Source organism: Onthophagus taurus, chromosome 3 (genome assembly GCF_036711975.1).
Source record: "Onthophagus taurus isolate NC chromosome 3, IU_Otau_3.0, whole genome shotgun sequence".
Lineage (NCBI taxonomy): Eukaryota > Metazoa > Arthropoda > Insecta > Coleoptera > Scarabaeidae > Onthophagus > Onthophagus taurus.
In genome coordinates, this window is record NC_091968.1 from 1,957,291 (window position 1) to 1,982,023 (window position 24,733).

The 24,733-nt window shown below is 35.1% G+C and overlaps 3 protein-coding genes across 3 annotated transcripts; all 3 read right to left on the minus strand.

The window, feature by feature from the left end:
- Positions 1-1,989: 1,989 nt before the first annotated feature.
- On the minus strand, positions 1,990-4,064 carry LOC111420726 (phenoloxidase-activating factor 2-like). Its single transcript, XM_023053766.2, has 3 exons — positions 3,830-4,064; positions 3,121-3,361; positions 1,990-3,062 (listed from the first exon to the last, which is right to left on the minus strand). Exons 2-3 carry the CDS (start codon positions 3,354-3,356, stop codon positions 2,108-2,110), a joined length of 1,191 nt encoding a protein of 396 aa, XP_022909534.2. The 5' UTR covers positions 3,357-3,361; positions 3,830-4,064; the 3' UTR covers positions 1,990-2,107.
- Positions 4,065-10,457: 6,393 nt separating this feature from the next.
- On the minus strand, positions 10,458-15,837 carry LOC111420740 (putative serine protease K12H4.7). Its single transcript, XM_023053779.2, has 8 exons — positions 15,653-15,837; positions 11,976-12,355; positions 11,814-11,925; positions 11,636-11,759; positions 11,191-11,586; positions 11,013-11,142; positions 10,787-10,956; positions 10,458-10,650 (listed from the first exon to the last, which is right to left on the minus strand). Exons 1-8 carry the CDS (start codon positions 15,764-15,766, stop codon positions 10,541-10,543), a joined length of 1,536 nt encoding a protein of 511 aa, XP_022909547.2. The 5' UTR covers positions 15,767-15,837; the 3' UTR covers positions 10,458-10,540.
- A 74-nt stretch (positions 15,838-15,911) lies between these two features.
- Positions 15,912-21,058, minus strand: LOC111420746 (protein takeout-like). The gene is made up of 4 exons (XM_023053784.2): positions 20,932-21,058; positions 20,648-20,879; positions 20,314-20,591; positions 15,912-16,159 (listed from the first exon to the last, which is right to left on the minus strand). Exons 1-4 carry the CDS (start codon positions 20,993-20,995, stop codon positions 16,008-16,010), a joined length of 726 nt encoding a protein of 241 aa, XP_022909552.1. The 5' UTR covers positions 20,996-21,058; the 3' UTR covers positions 15,912-16,007.
- Positions 21,059-24,733: the final 3,675 nt, after the last annotated feature.

A 24,733-nucleotide genomic window follows, 5' to 3' on the forward strand; every position in this document is an offset into this window, starting at 1 on the left:
GTTGCAGTTAGATCACTTTCAGCAAGTTTTCGACGAATGGTTCTTTCACTTACGTCAACCCCACGCACCATTTGAAGACGATGCCGAGTTTCTACAGCAGTCGTTCTACGATTCCTCAGAGTGTTTAGCACAATAAATCGATCATCAACTGCTGTTGTCACTCGTCTACTACCGGAACCTTGCCGCCTAGTAAAATTTCTTGTTTCCACATATCGGTTCCAGGCATCCTGAACTGTTGTTCGGGGTATACCCAACGTATGGGCAATGTACCGCTGATTTTTGCCGTCTTCAATTAAACTAATAATACGCGCAACATCAGTTATTGACAACGCCATCTTTGACAACTGTCAATTTACTATTCGTAACAACTGACATACGCTACCTAGCGCGCCACCTTAGATTTTGTATGCTTGTTTGTCTTGTTTTCACAGGCGTTCGTTTTAAAACACTGCATGTTCGTTAGTAACAGAGATAATAGAGAGAATAAAAAAACAAAATGTTCAGAAAAGATTGGGTTACCATTTGATTCCAGTTAACACCCTCTGCTGTAGCATCTGCACCCCACAGGGTATTACAAATTTCGAGAAAAAATGCTTTTCTCATTCTTGTATATGCTCAAATTAATATCCGAATAAAAATTTCTATCTCAGAATTATTACAGAAGAATCAACCTTTCGATCAAAAAAGGAATCATCAAAATCGAATGAGTGGTTCGCGAGAAACCCAGCTTTGAAATTGTGGCAAAATTTTAGTGGCCGGTTTTTTTTGCCGGTCAGTTTATTTTTATTCCTAAAAAATTGGGACTATTTGAGGTAATAGCCAAATTATGCTGTGCTATCGTAATGTGATCACAGCGCGTGTTATGTTCGTGTATAGCATTATTTTGAAGCATTATTATACTTGTGGATATAATGAGCTATTTCTAAAATATAAATACATATTACTGGTAGGATATTCAGTTGTTGGAAAAGCGGTCTACATGAAGGTCGTTGATTTACGTTGCAAATCGCTCTTACTATTCTTTTTTTATTAACAAAGATCTCTTTCAAGACTGAAGTTGAACCTCATACTGTGATACCATACGTCAGCTTTGGGTATACTTCGGCATAATATATCATTTTTAATATCTCGCAGCTTAATGTTTCTCGTAATATTCGAATTTGAAATAAAGTTTTATTGAAACTTTTTATTATTTTTTCCGTATTAGAATATTTAGAAGCAGGGATGATTGGACCTTAACTAAAAAGAGGAGCCCTTACCTGGTACATGGTTGCTTCAAAGAAAGTTGGATCCGTAGTAGGTATGGGCCGCATTAAATTGCCCCTCTGCTCGAACATAACCATTTTTCAAGCAGAAGTACTTGCTATAAACTTTTACACCGCTTTGAACCTACAAAAGGAAGAGAAAAATGCATCCATAAACATTTTCACAAACAGTCGGGCCGTCCTAAAGGCAATTCAGAGTGTACCAGCAACCTGAGAGAACTCGCTAGGGGCAATGACGTCACTCTATGGTGGGTTCTAGGTCACAGAGACATTGAGGGAGAAAATAACGAAAATAATAAAGTAGCAAAACCGAATTTTCAATTTATCAACTAAAATTTAGGCAATATTAATCAGTAAAGATAGTAGGAAATATATCACGTGGTTTTCTTCTCTGTCTTCGGACGTGGTGTTCATTGTCTAGCAGTTGAAGAACCTCTACTTTGTCGTGAAGGCAAAGTCTCTATGTATTAAGTAATTAATAACTCACCAACTTTAACCTTTTAGTTTATGTAAACACTTGATGCATGAAAATAATCAAAACCACTTTAACATTCAAGGCTTTACCATTAAAAAAATCATTCAGAATTTCTTTTTTAGGAAATTAAGATGTTTTTTATATAAAACCAGTTTAACATCCAAGGTTTCATCTTTTAAAAGAATTCTTTAATAATTAATGAGTTATCGACACCCAAAAAGGAATCTGGTTAAAATAGAACAACACAAATTTATTAGAAATATCTCATATGTGAGTTTTATTTTGTTTTTTTTATAAAATATGAAAATTACATCTTGGTCTTTAAAACATTATTTTGTTTATATATAATTTTTTCCAATTTTGTTTTTTAATAAGTATAACTAGCGGGATCAATGCCGTGTTTCTTCACTTCCGCATCGATCCAATCCCTAAATAATCCAACGTTTGCGTAAACTCCCGGAACGTTATTTTCCCCACATCCAATTCCCCAAGCAACAATACCCGCGTGTTGATACCTTCCTTTTAATCCCGGAATTGGACAAACCAACGGACTTCCTCCATCCCCTTTGCAAGTATCTTTTCCTGCTTCACCCCCAGCACAAATAAAACTATTGTGTAATTTGAAAAACGCCCCCAAACGAGTCGTTCTTAAGCTAGTTTCGCACTTATTCCTTTCGACAATTGGTAATTCGATTTTTTTCAAAATCACTTGATATTTTCCTTCTTTTCCAAAGACGTCTTTGCCCCACCCACTAGCGAAACACCTGGTCCCTTCGGGAATTACTTCAGATTGTTTGGGAAGACACGCAACATCGACGTTATCAGCTATTATGAAAGGTTCTTCTAAAATTAAGACGGCGATGTCGTTAAAAAGAGCTCCAGCGTAATATTCGGGGTGAATCGTCCAAGATTTCACCGCGCGATCTTGATGGGCGTAAATTTCATTTTTAGTTTGAGTGTCCCATTCTCCCGCGCGGACTTTAAACGTTTTTTGACGATCACTAACGCAATGAGCCGCGGTTATAACAACTTTAGGGTGGATTAAGGTACCTCCGCATTGATAAACGTTTAAGGTTTCATCTTGACCATCCATTCGTTCTTCGCGAAGAATTGCAACCATCCATGGGAATTCACCGAATTTTGCTTCGGAATCTTCATCACCGGTTATCCGGAAACCAACTCCGTCTTCGTGGCGGTATCCGCATCCAGATTGGATGGGTAGTAAAGGATCGGGTTTTGGCACGATCGGTTTATCAACTACGTTTGGAGGGATGCAACAAAATTGGAGATAACTTGAACATTCTCCTTGGTTTTCATCGATTCTATAATGGAGAATTAAAAAAAGTAAATTATGATGAGAGTGAAACATTTTTTGCTTACCTAATATCAATGATACCAACTCCATCGGTATTGATAGTGGAATCGTTTTTGCATAAATAATAAGGTACGCATACGCATCCTGCATCGGGATTTCTTGGCGTAACTGCTGGGTTTTTAGTGTCGAGCATGCCATCGATAAAGATTTCTTTGATTAAGTCTTCGACGCTTTTTCCTTGTTGTGGAAAAGTTGACCCGAATATTGTTAACAATACGGTTAAAACGAGTAGAGTCTTCATGTTTTCTAAAATTAAATATTTGAATCTAAAATTAAGCTTAGTTGCAGATTCAATTCAAATTATAACATGATTATTATGATATTTCTGACACAAGATGAGATACGACCAAAACAAGTCTAAATACTGCTCACGAAGGACTACTTAATGCTTGCAGAAATACAAGACTAATTATTGATGCCAGAAGACTGTTACTACATAATAAAAGGTCTGTTTTCAGAAGGCGATCATATTTTTAATGTCATCTCGATGTTGAAACATAACCAATAGTATCAAACTAACCTACAAGTTTTCACATTAACGAATCAACATCATTTGTCGTTACATAATCACCTCCTTAATTTTCGAAGGTTCATCAACTTATTTTTTTTAATCTCTTCTTCGAAAGATAATCATAAATATTAATACCAACAATTAAGAAAATTAAAAATACATTCACACACTATTTAAAATCTAATTAATGAAGACCAACTAACCTTGAATTTGAAGATTTTCTTTCTTCTCCTGAGAATTAAGTTTTAATTTTTCTTTTATGAACTTTACGAATAAATTATAGTTTTTTTTAATTAGTCGATGAGAACGAGTACGAGTTTTAACGTCGTTCAAAAACGAACTGACGACGACTGATAAAGTTCTTCGCTGTTTCGAAGTTGAAAGAGGAGGTTTGAATAAATCAGTCTCGGCACCGGTCGTTGTTTTTCGTCGTGGATTTCATTTGATTGGCTAAAGAAATAAAGACACGATTTTTGGCCTTTAGCAAGTTTTCGATTTAACTGTCTCTTTTTATTATTGAACGTGCTGTGTTTGAAGTATACCTACGTAAAGATTTGTTATCATCATCAACAATTATTTGTACACTTTATACATGGTAATTTTAAATGACGTAATCGAAAAGTCCTCGGGTCTTTAAGGCCAATTCAAGTTTTCGTTGCTTATTTGGTATTCATCGTGGGGAATTTGCTTCTATTCTTAGAATAAACGGGAATTTAGTTGATTTAGTTGTAGAGTATCAATTAGAATAATTAACAGAATAATCATCAAAACAAAATTAAAATCTGTTTTGATTCAAAGATTAAAAGAAAGGTGTCAAGATTAATGTCCACTTCATTACTTTTACTTAATGTATTATTAATTTGGATTGTTAATTGCAATTAGCATGATGTAATGTAAAATCTTTGGTTTGAAAGTCCATATTTCTTGGTTGTCATATTGGTTGCTGTGTCTTTGGGATTTTTCCTCGATTCTGAGAATGAACAGTTCTTATAGAGAAAGTGATACCTGGAAATAATACTAATTTGAATAATTGCGATTTTATTTAAATTATTTCATTAATTTTTATGAGAAATCAGCAATTTGTTATGTTCTGAAGATTCTTAGTATATGTTGAAATTGTTAATCTTTCTTTCCATTATTGATGATTAAATAAAATTTTTATTACACTTTAAAATGGAATTCTTTTTAATTATTTCCTTTACCGGTTTCGGTTTATATTAAACCATCTTCAGAAGGACAAAACTGTTACAGAAATATAACGTCTAAACGGAATGAATCTGATTAATATTGATTTGCAGGTAAATTGCAGATTCATTCCGTTTAGACGTTATATTTTAATTTGTATATTTCTGTAACAGTATTGTCCTTCTGAAGATGGTTTAATATAAACCGAAACCGGTAAAGGAAATAAATAAAAAGAATTCCATTTTAAAGTGCAATAAAAATTTTATTTAATTCCTAATATATTTGTAAATCGGTACCATCACTTTACGTACAAATTATTTCTTTTCGTAGAAAGGTTATGTGTGAAGGCTTGGTGAGGATATACAAACAAGGTATTGGAGATGGGTACTCGGGTTGGCAAGGGAGACTCCAGTTTATATAGTGAGGGAGAAGATTAAGGTGGATGCAGTAAGGGTGGAGAAGAGCAGTGAAGTACGAGGAAATGATAGAAGGAAGACCGCATGCAGGATCCTGACAGAGTGCTGTAGGGAAATTAAGGAGAGGATGCTGATATATGGAGAAGGAGATAGGGAAGGATATTTTAAGAGAGTGGGATAATCACTGGGATCGACAACAGAAGTTTGGAGAGAGGTGAAATTTGGGGAGAACTGAGAGATAGGAACAAGGACATACAGAGACAGGAAAGAAGGCCACTGACATGGGCAGGGAAATATAATATCGGTTGATGGAGGGTGATGATGAAGGGAAGAGATTGGTGGCCAGATTCCACTGTGGCAATGAGGAGAGAGGGAACAGGTACTGGGCAGACGATGTGGAGAGGTGATGTAAGCTGTGTGGAGAGGATTGGGTGCTACGGGAGGAGCTGATGGACAGGAAGGAGACTTTGGGAGAAATTTTAACAAAAAATTATAAACAATAAAACGCTTATTATTATTTCTTTTCGTAAGTTAAGAAGAATCTCTGCCATGCTTTTCGTACACAGTGTCTTATGTTAATTATTTAAACACTATTTTTATTATAGCTCTTTATTTAGCGATGGTTAGATCTTACATGCATCTTACTATATCTTATTGGTCTCTTCTTTACTAACCTTACCACTCACACTATCTACCTAACACCGTATACAACATCCCCCTTTTTTCTTATTTTTACTTTTACATTATATTATCTTTAAATCTACTTGGTCTTCTTATTTCTCTTCTTGTTTTTATTTGTTGTATTTGCTGATTTACTTCCTCTCCCTAGTCTTAGTCTTTATTCTTTACATTCAAGTTTATGTCCAAGTCATTGTCAAACCTTATTTCAGGCTCCAATTCTGTCTTCTTTAGCTGCACTCTATTTCTTTTAATCATTTCTCCATTTTTACTAACACCTTATCATCTTTCTTCAACCCTCCATAATCTCTCGCTGTTTTGTCATAATATGATTTGTAATAGTCTTGTTTTTATCTTAATTGTTGTTTTGATTGTAATTATTTGTCACAAATTGGTAATCTTGTAGCAATCTGCTGGTGCTAAATTTAAATCGTTCAATTTCGTACTTCTATACATCATTAATGCACTATTAACATCTTCATTTTTTCTCAAAATATTTCTTGCCGTTTGAACAAGCGCGTTCGAACATTCCATTCGTTTGATCACGTTGCGGACTCGTTGTTACTATATTTATATCCCACTCTTTGCCAAATCTTCTGAATTCAAATGATCCAAATGGCATATTATCTGCCACTATTTTCCTCGGAATACCATGTATCGCTAGTAATTCTTTTAACTTTTCTATTATTCCCATTGCTGTTTTTCTTTCCAGTTTTATAATGTCTATTCATTTTGAAAACTGATCTATTACAATTGAGTAATCTTTTCCTTGATATTATAATACATCCATCAATAATGCTTCAAATAGTCATTCATTCGGGATTTCTAAACGTCTTAGTTTTTGTTTTGTACTTGTAGCTTTCTGTTCTAATTCGCATTGTTCAAATTTTTTAATATGATTCTTACCATCTTTTGTCATATTTGGCCAATAAATTGTTTCCTTAGCTTTTTCCAACATTCTACTAATTCCAAAATGACCTTCAAATAACTTAGGATATGCCTTTACAAACATTTCATTTGATTTAATAATTATTTTTTTCTAGTTTTTTAGTTTTTCTTCTGGCAATATGTTGGCTTCCGCATCTATATCAATTTTAAATTCTATCGCATTCTTTTCGACTTCTAATGTTTCAATCCATTATTTTCTTTCTCCTTGTTGCCCCACGTGACCAATTTTACCAGTCCCTCTGCGTATTCTTCTTCTTCACTACTTTCTATGTCATTTTAATGCATTGACATTTTTTGGTTTGCAAGCAATAGTAAAATGATTATACTTGTTACAATTGTTACATAATTTTCCATACGCTGGACATTCTTTAAACTTGTATCTTTTCACACATCTTTTACATTTAAATTCTTCTTTTCTAATCTCACCTTTATTTTTGTTTATTTGTTTTTGATTATTAACAAATTTTCCTTAACAATTTTTCTTGTAATCTTTTATCATATATTTCTAATACAACTCTATCTCTTATCATTTCATTGGCATCTGTAAAATTGCATGTTTTCACCAGTTTTCAGTACAAAACTCTCAAACAGTTCTCCTTGCAGTTGCTTCCTCTTATAAAATCAGAATTTCATATACAATATTTGCTTTTGGATTCATATACATATTTTTCAAGTTCTTCCATTACTTTATTATATTTCTTTTCATCTTCATCAGACAATTTAAAATCATTATACAGGGTGAGTTAGAAAGAATGGGAAATCCGAATACCCGAGATACTAGACACCAAAATATGATGATTGAAGTCAGTGGTTTTCGAGGCACATTTTGAAGCTTTTTGTACTATTAACATAAAATTTGGTAGTTTTACGTTTTCGAGCATGAGAAATACGAATTTGAAACTTGTTTTGTTATTGCTCGTAGAGGGCGCTAGACACACTGCTCGTTTGATAAATCAAATCATAATTTGAGTATTCAATTTTACATAAAAAAAATACTCTATTTAAATTGTCTAAGTCTATCGGTTTTCGAATCATTTATTTTTAAATTTTTAAATGCATTTTTTTTCTTCTAAAGTTTTTATTTTTATTTATTTTCAACCCAGGGAAAGTCCACGCCGACGGCTCTTCACTCAGTAATCAGCTTTGTCGGTGGTGCACTGGACCACAAGGAGTCCGCCCTGGTGGGGGTTTTTATTGACGTTGAAGGTGCTTTTGATAAAACTACCTTCTCCGTAATTAACGACGCCTTGTTAGAGCATAACGTTCCTCTGGCCCTGTGTGGCTGGATTGAGAGCACTCTAAGACACAGGGTCGTCACATTAAGGGCTGGCCAGGCCACTCTTCAAGGGGCTGTTACTAGAAGCTGTCCGCAAGGGGGGGTACTTTCTCCACTTCTGTGGAATCTCACCCTCGATAGCCTCATGAAACGCCTAAACCTAGCCGGTTTTAAAACCGTTGGCTACGCAGATGACCTGACAATCCTTATAAGAGGCAAGTACGTTAACTCCTCGAGAGAATGCAGGAAGCTCTCAATTGAGAATTGGTGTAATAAACAATCACTTTCAGTCAATCCCAAGAAAACAGAGATGGTTCTTTTTACACACATGCGCAGCGTTGGTAATCCTAGACTGCCAACGCTTGCTAAAAGTCCACTTAAACTGTCTACAGAAGTTAAGTACTTGGGTTTAATAATAGACAGTAAGTTAACGTAGAAATCCCACTTAGATAATAGAGTTAATAAAGCTTGTGCCGCCTTCGGCCAGTGCCGGAGGGCTGTCGGGAGGACATGGGGTTTGTCCCCCAAGATAGCCCTGTGGATTTATATTACCGTGGTTCGACCAATGCTAACCTACGGTGCGGTGGTATGGTGGACTAGAGCTTCTAAGTCTACTGTTAAATGTCATGTTAAATTTACCACCAATCAACCTACATATTCAAGAAGTGGCCTTGGTATCCATGAAAAGACTACAATCTGTAGGAATTATGTAGGATGGGGATGCTGGCAGCAGTTCAACACTCTGTAGATTCGACTCTCAGAACCTTTAGGGTCTAGCACCACCGTCATACAAGCGGAACTGACTGTTATTGAACTTGCTGCCGACGGCATTTTTGACTCCAACAAGCGGGGTAAGTGCTTTACTATTTTTACAGACAGTAAACAATCTCTTTTAGCTTTTAGCAGAGTTATTATAACGTCTGTATTAGTAATGGATTGTCACACAACATTGGAGGAGGCCGCAAAATATAATCGTGTCAGAATACAGTGGGTTAACTTGGTCAAGGGTTAACAGTGGTCAAACTTGCTGCCGGTAGAGCGCCATGTGCACCCGAGTCGATAATTACCCCCTCTTTAGCTACTCATATCTTGACTCGATATGAGTAGCGTATTACCTACAAAAAATTCTTAAACGAGTGGGACCGAACCCCGGGCTGTCATCTCGCCAAGGAATTGTTAAAATATCCTTCAGCCGCAACAGCTCAGTTCCTCGTAGGGCTTGTTAACAGTGCACTTCAAACTGTCATAGGTCTCCTCACGGGACACTGTAAGGTAAATAAGCACCTTCAAAATATGAAGCTTGCTGACTCCCCTCTCACGCTCATTCAATTCTGTTGATTTGGTGATTCAATGTTTGCTTAAGTTTATGACATCTCTGAACGCGTGTAGCCTTCATTTGATTCGTTAAAGTGTAAGTTTTATGCATACTAATAACGATATTTGACAATCCTGTGCACAAATTCACTATTATAATTCAGCTCCTTACAGATCTTGATCCGAACACGCTTGATCATGGTGGAGTTACGACAGTCTTTGGTTTTCCACTTCTGGGATGATCCTCGATGTTATCTGTGCCGATGTCCCGATAACTTCGGATTGTATTTTAGATTTTAGTTAAATTCTCTCTAGTCTTCATTCTTCTGTTCAGGATAATTTTTTCATTACCAGTCTTTTTCCAGTTCATTTCCTCTCTGTCCAGTCTTCTCCTTATTCTAGTATTTGGCAAATCTCTTTTTTCTATAGTTAGTCTCTATTCAATCTTTTTCTTTTATTGTCGATCTTTCTGCTTTTTGAGTGTTTACCCAACCTCACTCTCATTTTTTGTCGATCTCTTTTTCCTTTTTTCAGTCTGCTTAGTCCCTTTCTTTTATTATACGCCTCTTTTAGGTCACACTTCTTTGTGCCCAATCTCTTTCAATCTTTTAAAAATTCAGATTCATTGCCGAAAGTTGTCTGCATCCTGAACTTGTAACCTCGAATTGTAAACTTCTCGGAATCCTAGAGATGTAGCGTTTAATGTAGCATTCAACGTTTAATGCTAGCGACAACTTAACTTTTAACCCTTAACTATTCTCTTGAAGTCAACTAAACTAGGAGTGAGTAATACGTATGATGATCCAAGTTTTAATAGGGAAGGAAATCAGGTCATCCTTGTTAAAATAATTTAAGCGTTCTATGTTAACATAGGCAACTTTTCTTTTATATGTATATATTTTATATAGATAGATAGTTACCGATATATATAGTAGAGAAAATCTTAATGGGTTTTAACTTTTGGCCACTAGATATCACTATTCTCATTCAATTGGTGGTAAATAAGTAACATAAAAGTTTTCTTAATTATATTAACGTATATTTATAGCTACATTTAATATTTTTTTGAAATTACTTTTATGTAAAATTCTTATAATTTAATCGGTTATCCATTTGGCTATTAACTCTTTAACTTTTCTTTTCGTTTCCCTCATTTGTGCAATATCGTACACAGATTCTGATGATATATCAGCGCAATGTGATGTGCCTATAAAAAATTTAAATATCAAAAAATAAGTAGGTTCATAAAGATAACACAAATATAACTTTTACAATAGAAATTAAATCCCGATAAAATTATTGATTTATATGGTTTTATATTGTCGGTTAAAAATTTTAATTACCTTCCACTACAAAAACGGGGGCATCATCATTTAAATCCTCAGTTAAACCGATTGAAGACCACGGATCTATCGTACCATGAACCGAAACAACTTTGGTATAACTCGGTTTTAAACCCCCGTAAAAAAAGTTTGTTCTTTCTATACCCGAATTTAACATTTCTGGTGTTATCCTAATTAATTAATAACAATTATTTATATTCTATTTTAAGTAACAAAATTGTTATACCCATAAACGTCTTCGCACATTTTTCTGTATAAATCAACGATCACCGTATTTTTCCCAAATATGGTATTGTTAGAGGAAGTGGTTTGATAAAAACCATATTCCGCGCAAGTTTGATACATCCATTGACGATCTAAAAAGTAATTTGCAACAAAAATTTAACTCACAATTTCATACTTACAATCACCATTCGGTAAAGGATAATCTAAATAATCGATAAACCCATCATAATTTCCAATACAAGAACCAGCATAATAACTGTTAAAATATTGTTTAAACTTTTCATAACTACTTCCTGGATTACTTAAAATACTGTTACAAACAGCTTGGATGCTGCTAGATTGAGCGTATTGCACCAAACTAGCAAAAGGTGAAATTAATCCGGAGAAAAAATAAGATCTATACGGTTCTGCTAAATTTAGAGGCGAACAAGATCTAAAATCGTTCGAAATCGTGTTTAAGCCATCATTGTTGTTGGATGATAAAGTTGAAACGATTTCGCCCATTGCTTCAGAAAGAACATTGGCACATTCTGGTGATATTAATTTAATACTGTTTCCAACAACATCATAGTATTCTAAGATACAAAAATTAATGTAAAATTTTTAAATTCAATTAAAACGTACGATAAAAGTCTTCAATAGCGAGTAAAGGTGCACTCGAAGCAAAAGCTGCGTCAATCATGTGAGGATATTTTATCCTCATCCAGGTAGCCATCGTTGCCGAATAAGAACAACCAACTAAAACTACCTAAAATTAAATAAATATATAAAATTAATTATTTATAAAAAACAATTTTTATACTTTGCTATCTTTTAAACTTGGAATTTCGATTTTTTGGTGCTTAATAAAATAAACAACATCGGCTAACGCCTGATCTATGTTTAAATATTGCATACTTTTAGTGCATAAATTACTAAAAAATAAAAATTTTAAACAAATAATTAAAAAAAAATTTTTTTTAACCTTGTAGGAAAGCTTTCTCCATAATATCTATGCTCAGTATAAAACATATATCCTTTATGTTCCCGCGCCATATCATATAATTGCCCCGTCATTAAATAACTAGGTCCAATTTCCCATTCGCCACCGAGAAATATAAAAATTGGAGCTCCGTTTTCATAAAACTCGTCGTTTTTTAAATATCTCATTTCCCATGTTCTTAAATCGTTCGGGTTGAAATGATCAACTCTTTGCGTTATCCATCCATAAATCGGTGTAGCGCGCGTGTTTTGATTTATCGTTAAATCGGGGGGACCTTTTCTCATTTTTTCTAAGAAAAATGGTACTGAATCGGATTCTAATAAATTTTTTGCTCTTCTTGATGAATTTGATGTTTTACATATCTACAAAAATTCAACACTATTAAATATTATGCTTAGATCTTTGAAAGTTATTGAAAGTTACAGAACTTATTTTCAATCAATCAAATCGTTTTCCAGGTACTATAAACTGTAGTGAATTGAATTTTTCTAGTTTTGCTTATATTTGACCACTTCTCGAGACACAAGATATAGAAGATAATATCAGATAATATATCTATTTGTTTAGTTATATATCTAGTGAAATGTCACTAGACTTGGCAGAATTGCAAAAGAAATATAAATAAAGTGATGAAGAAAGAATGCGAGATAGAAATTAAACAGTCGTGGAAGTAGTGTTAGTTCTAGTTTTGTACTAGTACTGTCACTACAACTAACACAAAACCTAGAATTAGAATCATACGGGTTTAGCCATACGTATCTTGAGACGTACTAATATAATCCAATATACGTACTTTTCTAATATGTATATTTAACCTTTCAACTATTTCAATAAAAATATACAACAATGTTTCTAGTTCTAGGTCTAGTGTTAGTTCTAGTTTTACACTAGCACTGTTACTATGTGTTTCTACAGTTCTACTACGCATAAAACTTGAACTAACACTATATCTAGAACTAGAATCATTCGGGTTTAGCCGTCTTTAGAGACGTGCGGCTAAACCCAAATGATTCTAGAATTCTAGAACCCTAATGTTTCTAGTTCTAGGTCTAGTGTTAGTTCTAGTTTTACTATAGCACTGTTACTATGTAGAACTAACACTATACCTAGAACTAGATTCATTTGGGTTTAGCCGCACGTCTCTAAAGACGGCTAAACCCGAATGATTCTAGTTCTAGGATTAGTGTTAGTTCTAGTTTTACACTAGCACTGTTACTATGTAGAACTAACACTATACCTAGATCTAGAATCATTTGGGTTTAGCCGCACGTCTCTAAAGACGGCTAAACCCGAATGATTCTAGTTCTAGGATTAGTGTTAGTTCTAGTTTTACACTAGCACTGTTACTATGTAGAACTAACACTATACCTAGATCTAGAATCATTTGGGTTTAGCCGCACGTCTCTAAAGACGGCTAAACCCGAATGATTCTAGTTCTAGGAATAGTGTTAGTTCTAGTTTTACACTAGCACTGTTACTATGTAGAACTAACACTATACCTAGATCTAGAATCATTTGGGTTTAGCCGCACGTCTCTAAAGACGGCTAAACCCGAATGATTCTAGTTCTAGGAATTGTGTTAGTTCTAGTTTTACACTAGCACTGTTACTATGTAGAACTAACACTATACCTAGATCTAGAATCATTTGGGTTTAGCCGCACGTCTCTAAAGACGGCTAAACCCGAATGATTCTAGTTCTAGGAATAGTGTTAGTTCTAGTTTTACACTAGCGCTGTTACTATGTAGAACTAACACTATACCTAGATCTAGAATCATTTGGGTTTAGCCGCACGTCTCTAAAGACGGCTAAACCCGAATGATTCTAGTTCTAGGTATAGTGCTAGTTCTAGTTTTACACTAGCACTGTTACTATGTGTTTCTACAGTTCTACTATGCATAAAACTTGAACTAACAGTATACCTAGAACTAGAATCATTCGGGTTTAGCCGTCTTTAGAGACGTGCGGCTAAACCCAAATGATTCTAGAATTCTAGAACCCTAATGTTTCTAGTTCTAGGTCTAGTGTTAGTTCTAGTTTTACTATAGCACTGTTACTATGTAGAACTAACACTATACCTAGAACTAGAATCATTTGGGTTTAGCCGCACGTCTCTAAAGACGGCTAAACCCGAATGATTCTAGTTCTAGGAATAGTGTTAGTTCTAGTTTTACACTAGCACTGTAACTATGTAGAACTAACACTATACCTAGATCTAGAATCATTTGGGTTTAGCCGCACGTCTCTAAAGACGGCTAAACCCGAATGATTCTAGTTCTAGGTATAGTGTTAGTTCTAGTTTTACGCATTGTAGAACTGTAGAAACACATAGTAACAGTGCTAGTGTAAAACTAGAATTAACACTATACCTAGAACTAGAATCATTTGGGTTTAGCCGTCTTTAGATTAGTTTAATAAAAAATATACAACAATCTAGCACTGAACAACAACTAAAACTAGAAATAACACTAGCATTAGTACTAACACTAGACTTAGAACTACAAACATTCGGGTTTATCCGCACATCTCTCAAGACGGCTAAACCCGAATATTTCTAGTTCTAGTGTTAGTTCTACACTTTTAGTTTAATAAAAATGGTATTAGATCTACTTTTGCACTAGCACTGTCACTAGAACTAACACTAAACCTAGAACTAGAATCATTCGGGTTTAGCCGTCTTAAGAGACGTGCGGCTAAATCCGAATGTTTCTAGTTCTAGGTCTAGTGTTAGTTTTAGTTTTGAATTAGCACTGTCACTAGAACTAACACTAAACCTAGAACTAGAATAATTCGGGTTTAGCCGTGTTGAGAAACGTGCGGCTAAACCAGAATGGTTGTAGTTCTAAGTTTGGTGTTAATTCTAGTTTTGCACTACCACTGTTACTAAAATTAATGCCAGACCTAGAACTAGAAACACTCGGGCTTAATCGTCTTAAGAGACGTACGGCTAAACCCGAATGATTCTAGTTCTAGACTTAGTGTTAGTTGTAGTGACAATGCTAGTGCAAAACGTGTCTTGCGAGACGTGCTGCTAATCGCGAATGTTTCTAATAGCTGATTAACAATTAAAACTAGAACTATCGTCTTTGATTTATATATTGTCTAGACAACTTGAGGAATGCCCCGAGTTTATCTATGAATGAAGACACTCGAGCTATCAGCAAGTACAACCTCCGAGAATAACTAAAATTGTGAATTGAGAAGAGTTTCAACGCTTTAATTTCATACATCTGTGAAATGTAGTTCAACGAATTGACTTGGAACAACTTTAAGTTGCTAATCTTGCTTCAAAGAAAAAGTACTCTGCAAATTTCTTGCGCATACAGATCGGTGTCTGATCAACCGCATCCAATTTTTTGACATCAGAAAGATAGAAAACCAAAAATTATGCTTCAAAAAAAAAAAATAAATAACGTAATGAGAAGTGTTCCAAAGCTTCACCAAGAAAATTACATTATACTTTATAGTCATACAACCAAACATACAAGAGAAATGTGTAAAATGTTATTATTGCTTTAAATAAGCTTATTAATTATTTCTTCGATATATTAATTTGAAACCAAAAATTTCCTATATGTCAAAATGGGCTATTTTGAACAATTTAAAATTAATTAAATTGTTGAAATTAAATGCTTAATTTTAAAAATTAATTTCACTTACATCATTATAAATTAATTCTTCATCACCGGTTAAAACAATACCTAAAGTAACACCTATAGCGACTAAAACGACGACTATTACTGCACCTATTAAAATTTTATATCTCAACAACATTGTGTCTTGTAATTCTTCTACAAACAACGTTGAATGGCACGATCCGGTGAATTTATTAGGTTACATCTAATAATCTTATCGATTTTCATCGAGGAATAATAAATTTATTGCTATTAATTCCAATTAATAATAGAATTGATACGGGTTGATGATTTATAGTTTTTACTTATTATTATTTATTAGTACTTTGTATTCAAATTATTTAATTTTTATATATAATACAATTTTTGGTGCAATTTTTTTAAGCTGCATAAACATCTTTCTTTGGTATGGTTGAAAAATAACCAGTTATAGTGTTATCAACGATGGTTCTCATTATTTTTACCATCGCCGGGTACAATTCCTTCAAAAATTCCTCCCAATTTTCATTGACGAAAGTATTCATTTGATCACCTAAATTAAAAAAATAATAATTATTATTTTAAATATAGCCAAAAATGTGTTATATGAATAATTTTAATGTTTAAAACAAAGTCGGATAACGTTGGTTCAGTTTACGAGGGTTTATATACAGTGTGTTAATTAATTATCGTATTAATTAACACGCTGTATGTGATTTGCGTATCATTACTGTGATATTGGTTGCATACTTGCAATGATGTCGTCGGGCAAGGTTTATACAGGTGTCCCGCAACGATTGTACAATACTGCATCACCATATTCTCTGATCGAAAATAGACAAAAAAAGTCTAATAAACATTGGTCCGAAAATGGACTATTTTCGAGATATTCAAAGTTTTAGTTTTATAAGTTGACCTATTGTTAACATCATTAATTGTAACGATTTAGATGCAGTAATTATATGATTACCATGGTTACGATGGTTAAGATAAAATTTAATAAATAATAAGATAATATTAAGTTAATTAATACAGTTCATTAATAATTTAACAAAACAAGTAACAAAGACTGTCGAAGAAAATCGTTCAACCAGCATAAAAACAACGAATATTTAACAAATTGGAAAAGATTCATGTCATAATTTGTTTTACTGTGCCAAATGCATTACTAATTTTATTTTTCAAATCCTGCACAATTTGAACGTCTTCAGAATAAACTATTTGTTTTAAATGCCCCCAAAACCAAAAATCTAACGGATTTAAATCTGGTGAACGAGGTGGCCCTCCTCGGCCAATCCACTTATTGCCAAATCTGTTATTTAAGTATGCTCGAGTAGCGCGTGCATAATGTGCTGGTGCTCCATCATGCATAAAGTAGCAATCTTGTAGAATTTGTTGAGGTAATTCATCAAATGCCTCGGTAAAGTCATGTTGTAAAAAATGTATGTAAGCATCGGCTGTCAATCTCTTTGGAAGAAAAAATGGACCTAATAACTGATCACGTATAATTCGAGCCCATACATCAACACTGAATCGCCACTGATGATGAGTTTCTAGTATTGCATGGGGATTTTCATCATTCCAAACATGCGCCTTATGAATATTAAAAATTCCGCTTTAAGTAAATGTTACTTCATCTGTAAATACAATGTTTATGGGAAAGTCGACGTTTACTACCTCTTCCTATATGGCTCACCTACAAAAAATCTCTCTTTTTTGGCCATCATTTTCTGTTAGAGCTTGAATGGTGTTGTAATGATAAGGATAAAGCAATTGCTCCCTTAAAATGCGGTGAATGGTTGTTTTGTTAATGTTTTCTTGTGCAGAATTTTTTCTAATGCTGGTTGAGGCCCTTTCATCAACTCTTCTCAAAACTGCTTCTTCTAAATCCACCGGCCTTGTGGATATGGTGTAACATTACACCATATCCGCCATCTCTTCCTTGGAATAATTAATAGGTGCCATACTTAATAGTTTTATTAAATTAAATAGTAAAATAATAATTTCGTGAAGTATTATTATTTTTTTTGATTAAACAACTTATCGTAATCATAGTAACGACTTAATTATTATAAAAACAAATTTAAATTCATGATGTTAACAATATCAACTTATGAAACTAAATCTTTGAATATCTCGAAAATGGTCTATTTTCTGACCTATGTTTATTAGGCTTTTTTTGTTTATTTTCGATCATAGAATATGTTGATGCAGTATTGTACAATCGTTGCGGGACAGCCTGTATATAAAAGGTTGTCTAGGTTCGTACGCAACCATACTGCGCATTACGTCACATGTGGAAAATAATACCGCCAAGCAATTGAAATTAAACAAATGCATGGAGCACCACATGGCCATGAGGTTGCGTGCGCAATCCGTGATCGCTTACGTCACGAAACACTCCTGCTCTTGCCCCTCGCCCACAAACGAAAATCAAAGTATTGCAGCATAGGAACTTAGACAACCTTTAATATATAAACCTTGGACGTCGGGTACGATAATTAACTAACACATTGTATGTAAACATATACCAATGATGGTAGAATCTAAGAGGTTTCCTACATCTCGAGAATAGGTGCACAGCTTGAAGATCCGTTCGTGACGTCAGCGCTGAATAATAATTAAAACTAGAACTAACACTAAACCTAGAACTAGAAAAATTCTATGTCTTCGGAAGTATGGCTAAACCCGAATGATTCTACTTGTAGGTATAGTGTTAGTTGTAGTGACAGTGCAAGTGTAAAAGTATTATTAATAGTGTACCTAGAACTAGAATCATGTGGGTTTAGCCGTCTTTAGAGACGTGCGGCTAAACTCAAATGACTCTAATTCTGGGTATAGTGGTAGTTCTACATAGTAACAGTGCTAGTGTAAAACTAAAACTAACACTAGACCTAGAACTAGAAACATTCAGATTTAGCCGAACGTCTTTCAAGATGGCTAAATCTGAATGATTCTAGTTCTATGTCGTGTGTTAGTTCTAGTGATAGTGCTAGTGCAAAACTAGAACTAAAACTAGACCGAGAAGTAGAAACATTCGGATTTAGCCGCACGTCTTTCAAGGCGGCTAATTCCGAATGATTCTAGTTCTAGGTCTTGTGTTAGTTCTAGTGATAGTGCTAGTGTGAAACTAGAACTAACACTATACTTAGAACTAGAATCATTTGGGTTTAGCCGTCTTTAGAGACGTGCGGCGAAACCCAAATGATTCTAGTTCTAGGTATAGTGTTAGTTCTACATAGTAATAGGGCTAGTGTAAAACTAGAACTAGCACTAGACCTAGAATTAGAAACATTCGGATTTAGCCGAACGTCTTTCAAGACGGCTAAATCCGAATGATTCTAATTCTAGGTCTTGTGTTAGTTCTAGTGATAGTGCTAGTGCAAAACTAGAACTAAAACTAGACCGAGAAGTAGAAACATTCGGATTTAGCCGCACGTCTTTCAAGATGGCTAAACCCGAATGATTCTAGTTCTAGGTCTTGTGTTAGTTCTAGTGATAGTGCTAGTGTAAAACTCGAACTAACACTATACCTAGAACTAGAATCATTTGGGTTTAGCCGTCTTTAGAGACGTGCGGCTAAACCCAAATGATTCTAGTTCTAGGTATAGTGTTAGTTCTACATAGTAATAGGGCTAGTGTAAAACTAGAACTAGCACTAGACCTAGAATTAGAAACATTCGGATTTAGCCGAACGTCTTTCAAGACGGCTAAATCCGAATGATTCTAATTCTAGGTCTTGTGTTAGTTCTAGTGATAGTGCTAGTGCAAAATTAGAACTAACACTAGACTGAGAAGTAGAAACATTCGGATTTAGCCGCACATCTTTCAAGGCGGCTAAACCCGAATGATTCTAGTTCTAGGTCTTGTGTTAGTTCTAGTGATAGTGCTAGTGTGAAACTAGAACTAACACTATACTTAGAACTAGAACCATTTGGGTTTAGCCGTGTTTAGAGACGTGCGGCTAAACCCAAATGATTCTAGTTCTAGGTATAGTGTTAGTTCTACATAGTAATAGGGCTAGTGTAAAACTAGAACTGGCACTAGACCTAGAATTAGAAACATTCGGATTTAGCCGAACGGCTTTCAAGACGGCTAAATCCGAATGATTCTAATTCTAGGTCTTGTGTTAGTTCTAGTGATAGTGCTAGTGCAAAATTAGAACTAACACCAGACTGAGAAGTAGAAACATTCGGATTTAGCCGCACGTCTTTCAAGGCGGCTAAACCCGAATGATTCTAGTTCTAGGTCTTGTGTTACTTCTAGTGATAGTGCTACTGTAAAACTGGAACTAACACTAGACCTAGAATTAGAAACATTCGGGTTTAGCCGTCTTAAGAGACGTGCGGCTAAATCCGAATGTTTCTAGTTCTAGGTCTAGTGTTAGTTTTAGTTTTGACTTAGCACTGTCACTAGAACTACCACTAAACATAGAACTAGAATCATTCGGGTTTAGCCGTCTTGAGAGACGTGTGGCTAAACTAGAATGATTCTAATTCTAAGTTTAGTGTTAGTTCTAGTGTTGCACTACCACTGATCCCGAATGTTTCTAGTAGCTGATTAAGAATTAAAACTAGAACTATCATCTTTGATGTATACATCGTATAGACAACTCTGGGAATACCCCGAGTTTATTTATAAATCAAGACCGTTATATCGATGTTTTTCTGTATTATAAATAAGATGAAATTTTTTTAAAAATCTCACCTAATCTTTTATCCCCATTGAATAAATTTTCGAAATGGAATCGAACGTGTCCCAATTTCGCTTCCAAATTCGATTTGTCGATGGCCAAATATTCGACGCCTTTCTTTTCGATCGTTTTCAAATCGACCACGTACGAATAGATACCCTTTTCCAATGTGATTTTGGACGGACCATTTCCTGTTATGGGTAAAATCAAAATCCTGCCGTTTATTTCGTATTGTGATTCGATGATCATCGGATCTATGGACACCTCAAATTCCCAGTGATTAGCTTGAATACTAAAAGAAAATTAAAAATGAATCATTCTTCAATTTTAATTTTTAAATTAATTCACTTTGCGTTTAAGATTTTGGTTGATTTCAAATTTTTAATAACTGCATCTTTTAATGACATCGTAAAGGTTCCCCCGGAGTTTAAATCAACCTTTGGTAGTTCCAAAGGGTTCATTTTGATGATTTTGTATTTTCGATCTCCTTTTAATACTGATTCCAAAGCGTTGTTGCCACTAGTTTTGAAACATTCGTTTACGTTTGGATCTGATATGCTGCATTGTTTCATATAAGATGCTATAAAATTATAAATATTATTTTATAAATGAAATTTAATTTTTTTTCTTACGTAGTGTTAAGCCATAAACGTTACATAACGTTGCCCCAAAAACAAAACTCAACAAGACTTTCATTTTTTCTTAATGATTATTTTTGTGGTTGATGGTTCTTGTTGAAATGTTTTTGTCTGACTTCGCCGAACTTTTACTAATACTCCGTATTTATATAAAATTGTCAATCAGACCGGTTTTCCTTCGTAAAACCATTGCAACTATAACTATTACTTATTATTAGGAAGATTAAAAATGTTTGTATTAAGAAATTTTTAAATGGCAATTTTTAACGAGTCTACAAATTATTTAGTCATTATTATTTTTAATAGTTTTCCCCTTTCAAGGTTCTCTAATAATCGTTATTTTTTATTTCACTAGTTCCCATTTTCCGGTTATTTTTTAAAAATTACCTAAACAACAAGCTTTTTAAAAAAATTGATGTATGTATAAATAAGTTGAAACGTTATTACCGTTAATTGAATATAAATTCTGTTTTAATTATTATTAAATGATTAGGGTAAATTATTGTAATAACTTACAATATTTGAATAGTTATATTTTGAGTTACGTGCTGTATATAAAGAAAAAGTTATGGTTTGGATAATATTCTGTCTGCAACTATATTCTGCAGTACTTTTTTTGCAACTGGTTTGATGTCTTTACCAACAATTTCCAACTTGCTACTTACAGCTGTAAGATGTAGTCTTCAATCTGCGGTTATGGTTTCTGGTATTCAGTGAGTAACTGCGACTTGCAGGGTGCAGATATAGTATACAATTTACAAAAATTATTGCATATTATAGGCTGCAGCTTTTGCAACTATTTATGCAAAATATAGCTATGCATTTTTTTTATTGTTTTTAATATTTACAATTTTTATCCCCTTAATACATTCTAATATATATATTATTAGTATATTATTTTCACCCTCTACCCTCTTCCTCCATTTCCATACCCTCGGCTCCGGTCCAACTCCTCCTCCCTCAACTCACTGCACCCATTCAACATATGTTCCAACGTTTCCCATTCCTCCCTGCATAGCCTACACCACCTCTCCTCATCGGCCATCCAGTATCTGTTAGCTCTCTATCTCCTTCCAATAACAAGTATCTAGGCAGCCCCTCCGTTATTATGTCCCTGTACCTTTCGTTATATCTCCCCTCTTTTATTTGTGTCCTTCTTTCCTGTCTCTGCACATCTCGGTCCCTATCTCTCAACTCCCTCCACATCTCCCTACCCACCCTTTGTCTACTATTTATCTCAGTTACCGAGTAGCCCGCTCGTCTATAATAGTTGTCTCTGTCTCCTTTCCCATATCTGATCTTTCCCTCTCTAATTTCCCTCCAACACTCCCCCAAGATCCCGCAGTTTGGCCTCCCTTCTATTCTTTCTTCATATTTCACTGCTCTCCTGCCCGCCTCCACTCTGACCTTATCCACCTTTACCTCTTCCCTCACTATATACCCCGGTGTTTCTCTCGCCACCCCAAGCACCCATCTCCAGTATCTATATAGCTTGCACGCCCTCCAGCATTGCCTGCTCTCTCCATCCCCATAACGCTGCTCCATACATCATCACACTGCTAACCAGGCCTTCAAACATAATCTTCCTCGCTGCCACATTCCTTCCAAAAACTCTCTTCCCCCAACCCCATACTTGTCCCATCACCTTATTCGCCTTTTTTGCCATAGCTATCACATGCCCTCCCTGTTGTCCTCCCTGAACACATACCCCAAGTAAGTATACTCCCTAACCTCCTCGATCTCTTTTCCCTCCCATCTCCAGTTTTCTGTTCTTTTTCTCCCACCCTTACAAAACTTCATCATCCTTGTCTTCCCCACATTCACTTCCAGCCCCTTCCCCCTAAAATATCTTTCCAATGTCTTTATCATATCTTTCATCTCCGCCGCTTCTCTCGCCATGACCACGATGTCATCCGCGTATGCTAACATATGCACCTTTCTACCTCCCACCACCAACCCTCCCATTTGCTCCTTCCCCAATCTATCCTCCAGGTCCGCCGTATACAGTGTAAACAGACTTGGGCTCAGCGGACATCCCTGCCTCAGTCCCTTCGTCGTCCAGAACACGTCGCTCAGCTTATCTCCCACTTTTATCCTAGCCATAGTCTCCATGTATATTTCCTTCACTCTCCCAATTAGGTGTTCCGTGATCCCCCTCCTCCCCATCTCCTTCCACAACTTTCCCCTATCCACCTCATCAAAAGCCGCCTTCAAATCTATAAATAGGGCGTACAATTTCCCTCCCTTCTTATCCAGCTCTCTATCTGCCAGATGCTTCAACACGTACACGTTGTCGATTGCTCCCCTTCCCTTCCGAAAGCCTGCCTGCCCATCCGGAAAAATTCCCCAAAATTCCATCTCCTCCTCCAGTCTTCCCAGCAGTATCTTCGTGTATACCTTGTATGCCGAGTCTAGTAGGTTAATTCCTCTGTAGCTCTCTACCCTTTTTATATACTGGGCAAATTAACCCCACTTTCCATCCCTCCGGAAACCCACCCCCTCTCCATACGCTATTCATCCCCTCCAACAACTTCACTCTCACCACCCTTGATCTATATAGCTATGCTTGCTAGCCTATAATTTGAGGTTATCATTCATAGTCTGCAATTGAAGACCTTGCTGCAAGAAAGAGGTAGGTCCTCACTTATGGTTTTCTTTTTACCTTTTCTAAAATGTCTCAACTTTTTGTCAGCACTCACTAAGCCCTTGTGTATAAGATTTACCTCTTTCTTACCCCCAAACTTCGTCATTTCATGAATAAGTAGTAAAACTATATTAATTAAAAAAGAGCTACAAGAAAAGAAGCTTTATTTATTGTAAAACAATATAAACTATTTATGAAAATACGAAAAATCTCCTAAATAAGTATGTTTGAACTCAATCGAAATTTAAGTCGCTTGTTTGTTCTGTATCTGTCAAATCAGTTTCTTCACTGGATTGCTTTACAATTCATTTTAGGCTTCTCTAATACTCCATACAGATGTTAGGGACATATTTTCGAGCAAGGGTCATGACATTATCATATTTTAGTTTTTTTTAGGAAAAATTGCGAGTCACATGCTTGGTTCTCAGCACTTAGTAGAGGAAACGGGAGCGTTGCCTTCTTCTTTCGTATATCAAAATAGGAAAATATAATCAGGCCAGTTGACACGCTACACTGAATGTCAATTGATTTCGAATTATACTCAAAAATTCCTGGTTTGGATATGGAAAATTTATGCTTGTTGTTACCTGGAAGTCAAAGCAAGGAGTGTCAACTCGTGGATCTTCACCAGCAATAGTTGTTTCTCGCGAGAGATTGTCAAAAAAGTCTTTGTTTTACTTAGATGTAATGTGCGCTGTTTGTCTACTTCATTCAATTCTGCGTCTGTAATAACTGACTTTTTCTTATTCTCCAAAGTATCGCAAACCTGGCAAGTGTCGGACTTTGGATGACCAATGTGATAGTTTGCAAAATTTGCTTTCAAACTAGACTATAATGAGAAACTCTCTTATGTGTATTAATAGATTCAACGATTTCATTTGGAATGGCGTTGGGTCTATTTGAATGTTAACCTCTCATATCTCTAGGGGTAGTTATAGTAGAAGGCTTTGCTAAATATGATACAATGGTTTCTACTCGTTTTGAAGACACACCATGAAGGGAACAGAAAGCCTTTTTACAAACGTCAAAAACATCTTGGCTAAGACGAATCTAAAAATTAATAAATTAATGATAATGTTTTAAAAAGATGGGCTTAAAACAGCTTTACCTTATATTTATTAGAAGCAGACTTAGCTATTCTGGTACCACTTC

Coding starts and splice junctions, on each gene's coding strand:
- LOC111420726 (XM_023053766.2), bottom strand. CDS start 3,356: ATGAAGACTCTACTCGTTTTAACCGTATTGTTAACAATATTCGGGTCA. Junction 3,063..3,120: donor GTTGGTATCATTGATATTAG/GTAAGCAAAAAA, acceptor TCTCCATTATAG/AATCGATGAAAACCAAGGAG.
- LOC111420740 (XM_023053779.2), bottom strand. CDS start 15,766: ATGTTGTTGAGATATAAAATTTTAATAGGTGCAGTAATAGTCGTCGTT. Junction 11,926..11,975: donor GGAGAAAGCTTTCCTACAAG/GTTAAAAAAAAT, acceptor TTTATTTTTTAG/TAATTTATGCACTAAAAGTA. Junction 10,957..11,012: donor ATGTGCGAAGACGTTTATGG/GTATAACAATTT, acceptor TTAATTAATTAG/GATAACACCAGAAATGTTAA.
- LOC111420746 (XM_023053784.2), bottom strand. CDS start 20,995: ATGAAAGTCTTGTTGAGTTTTGTTTTTGGGGCAACGTTATGTAACGTT. Junction 20,880..20,931: donor CGTTTATGGCTTAACACTAC/GTAAGAAAAAAA, acceptor ATAATTTTATAG/CATCTTATATGAAACAATGC. Junction 16,160..20,313: donor CAATGGGGATAAAAGATTAG/GTGAGATTTTTA, acceptor TTTTTAATTTAG/GTGATCAAATGAATACTTTC.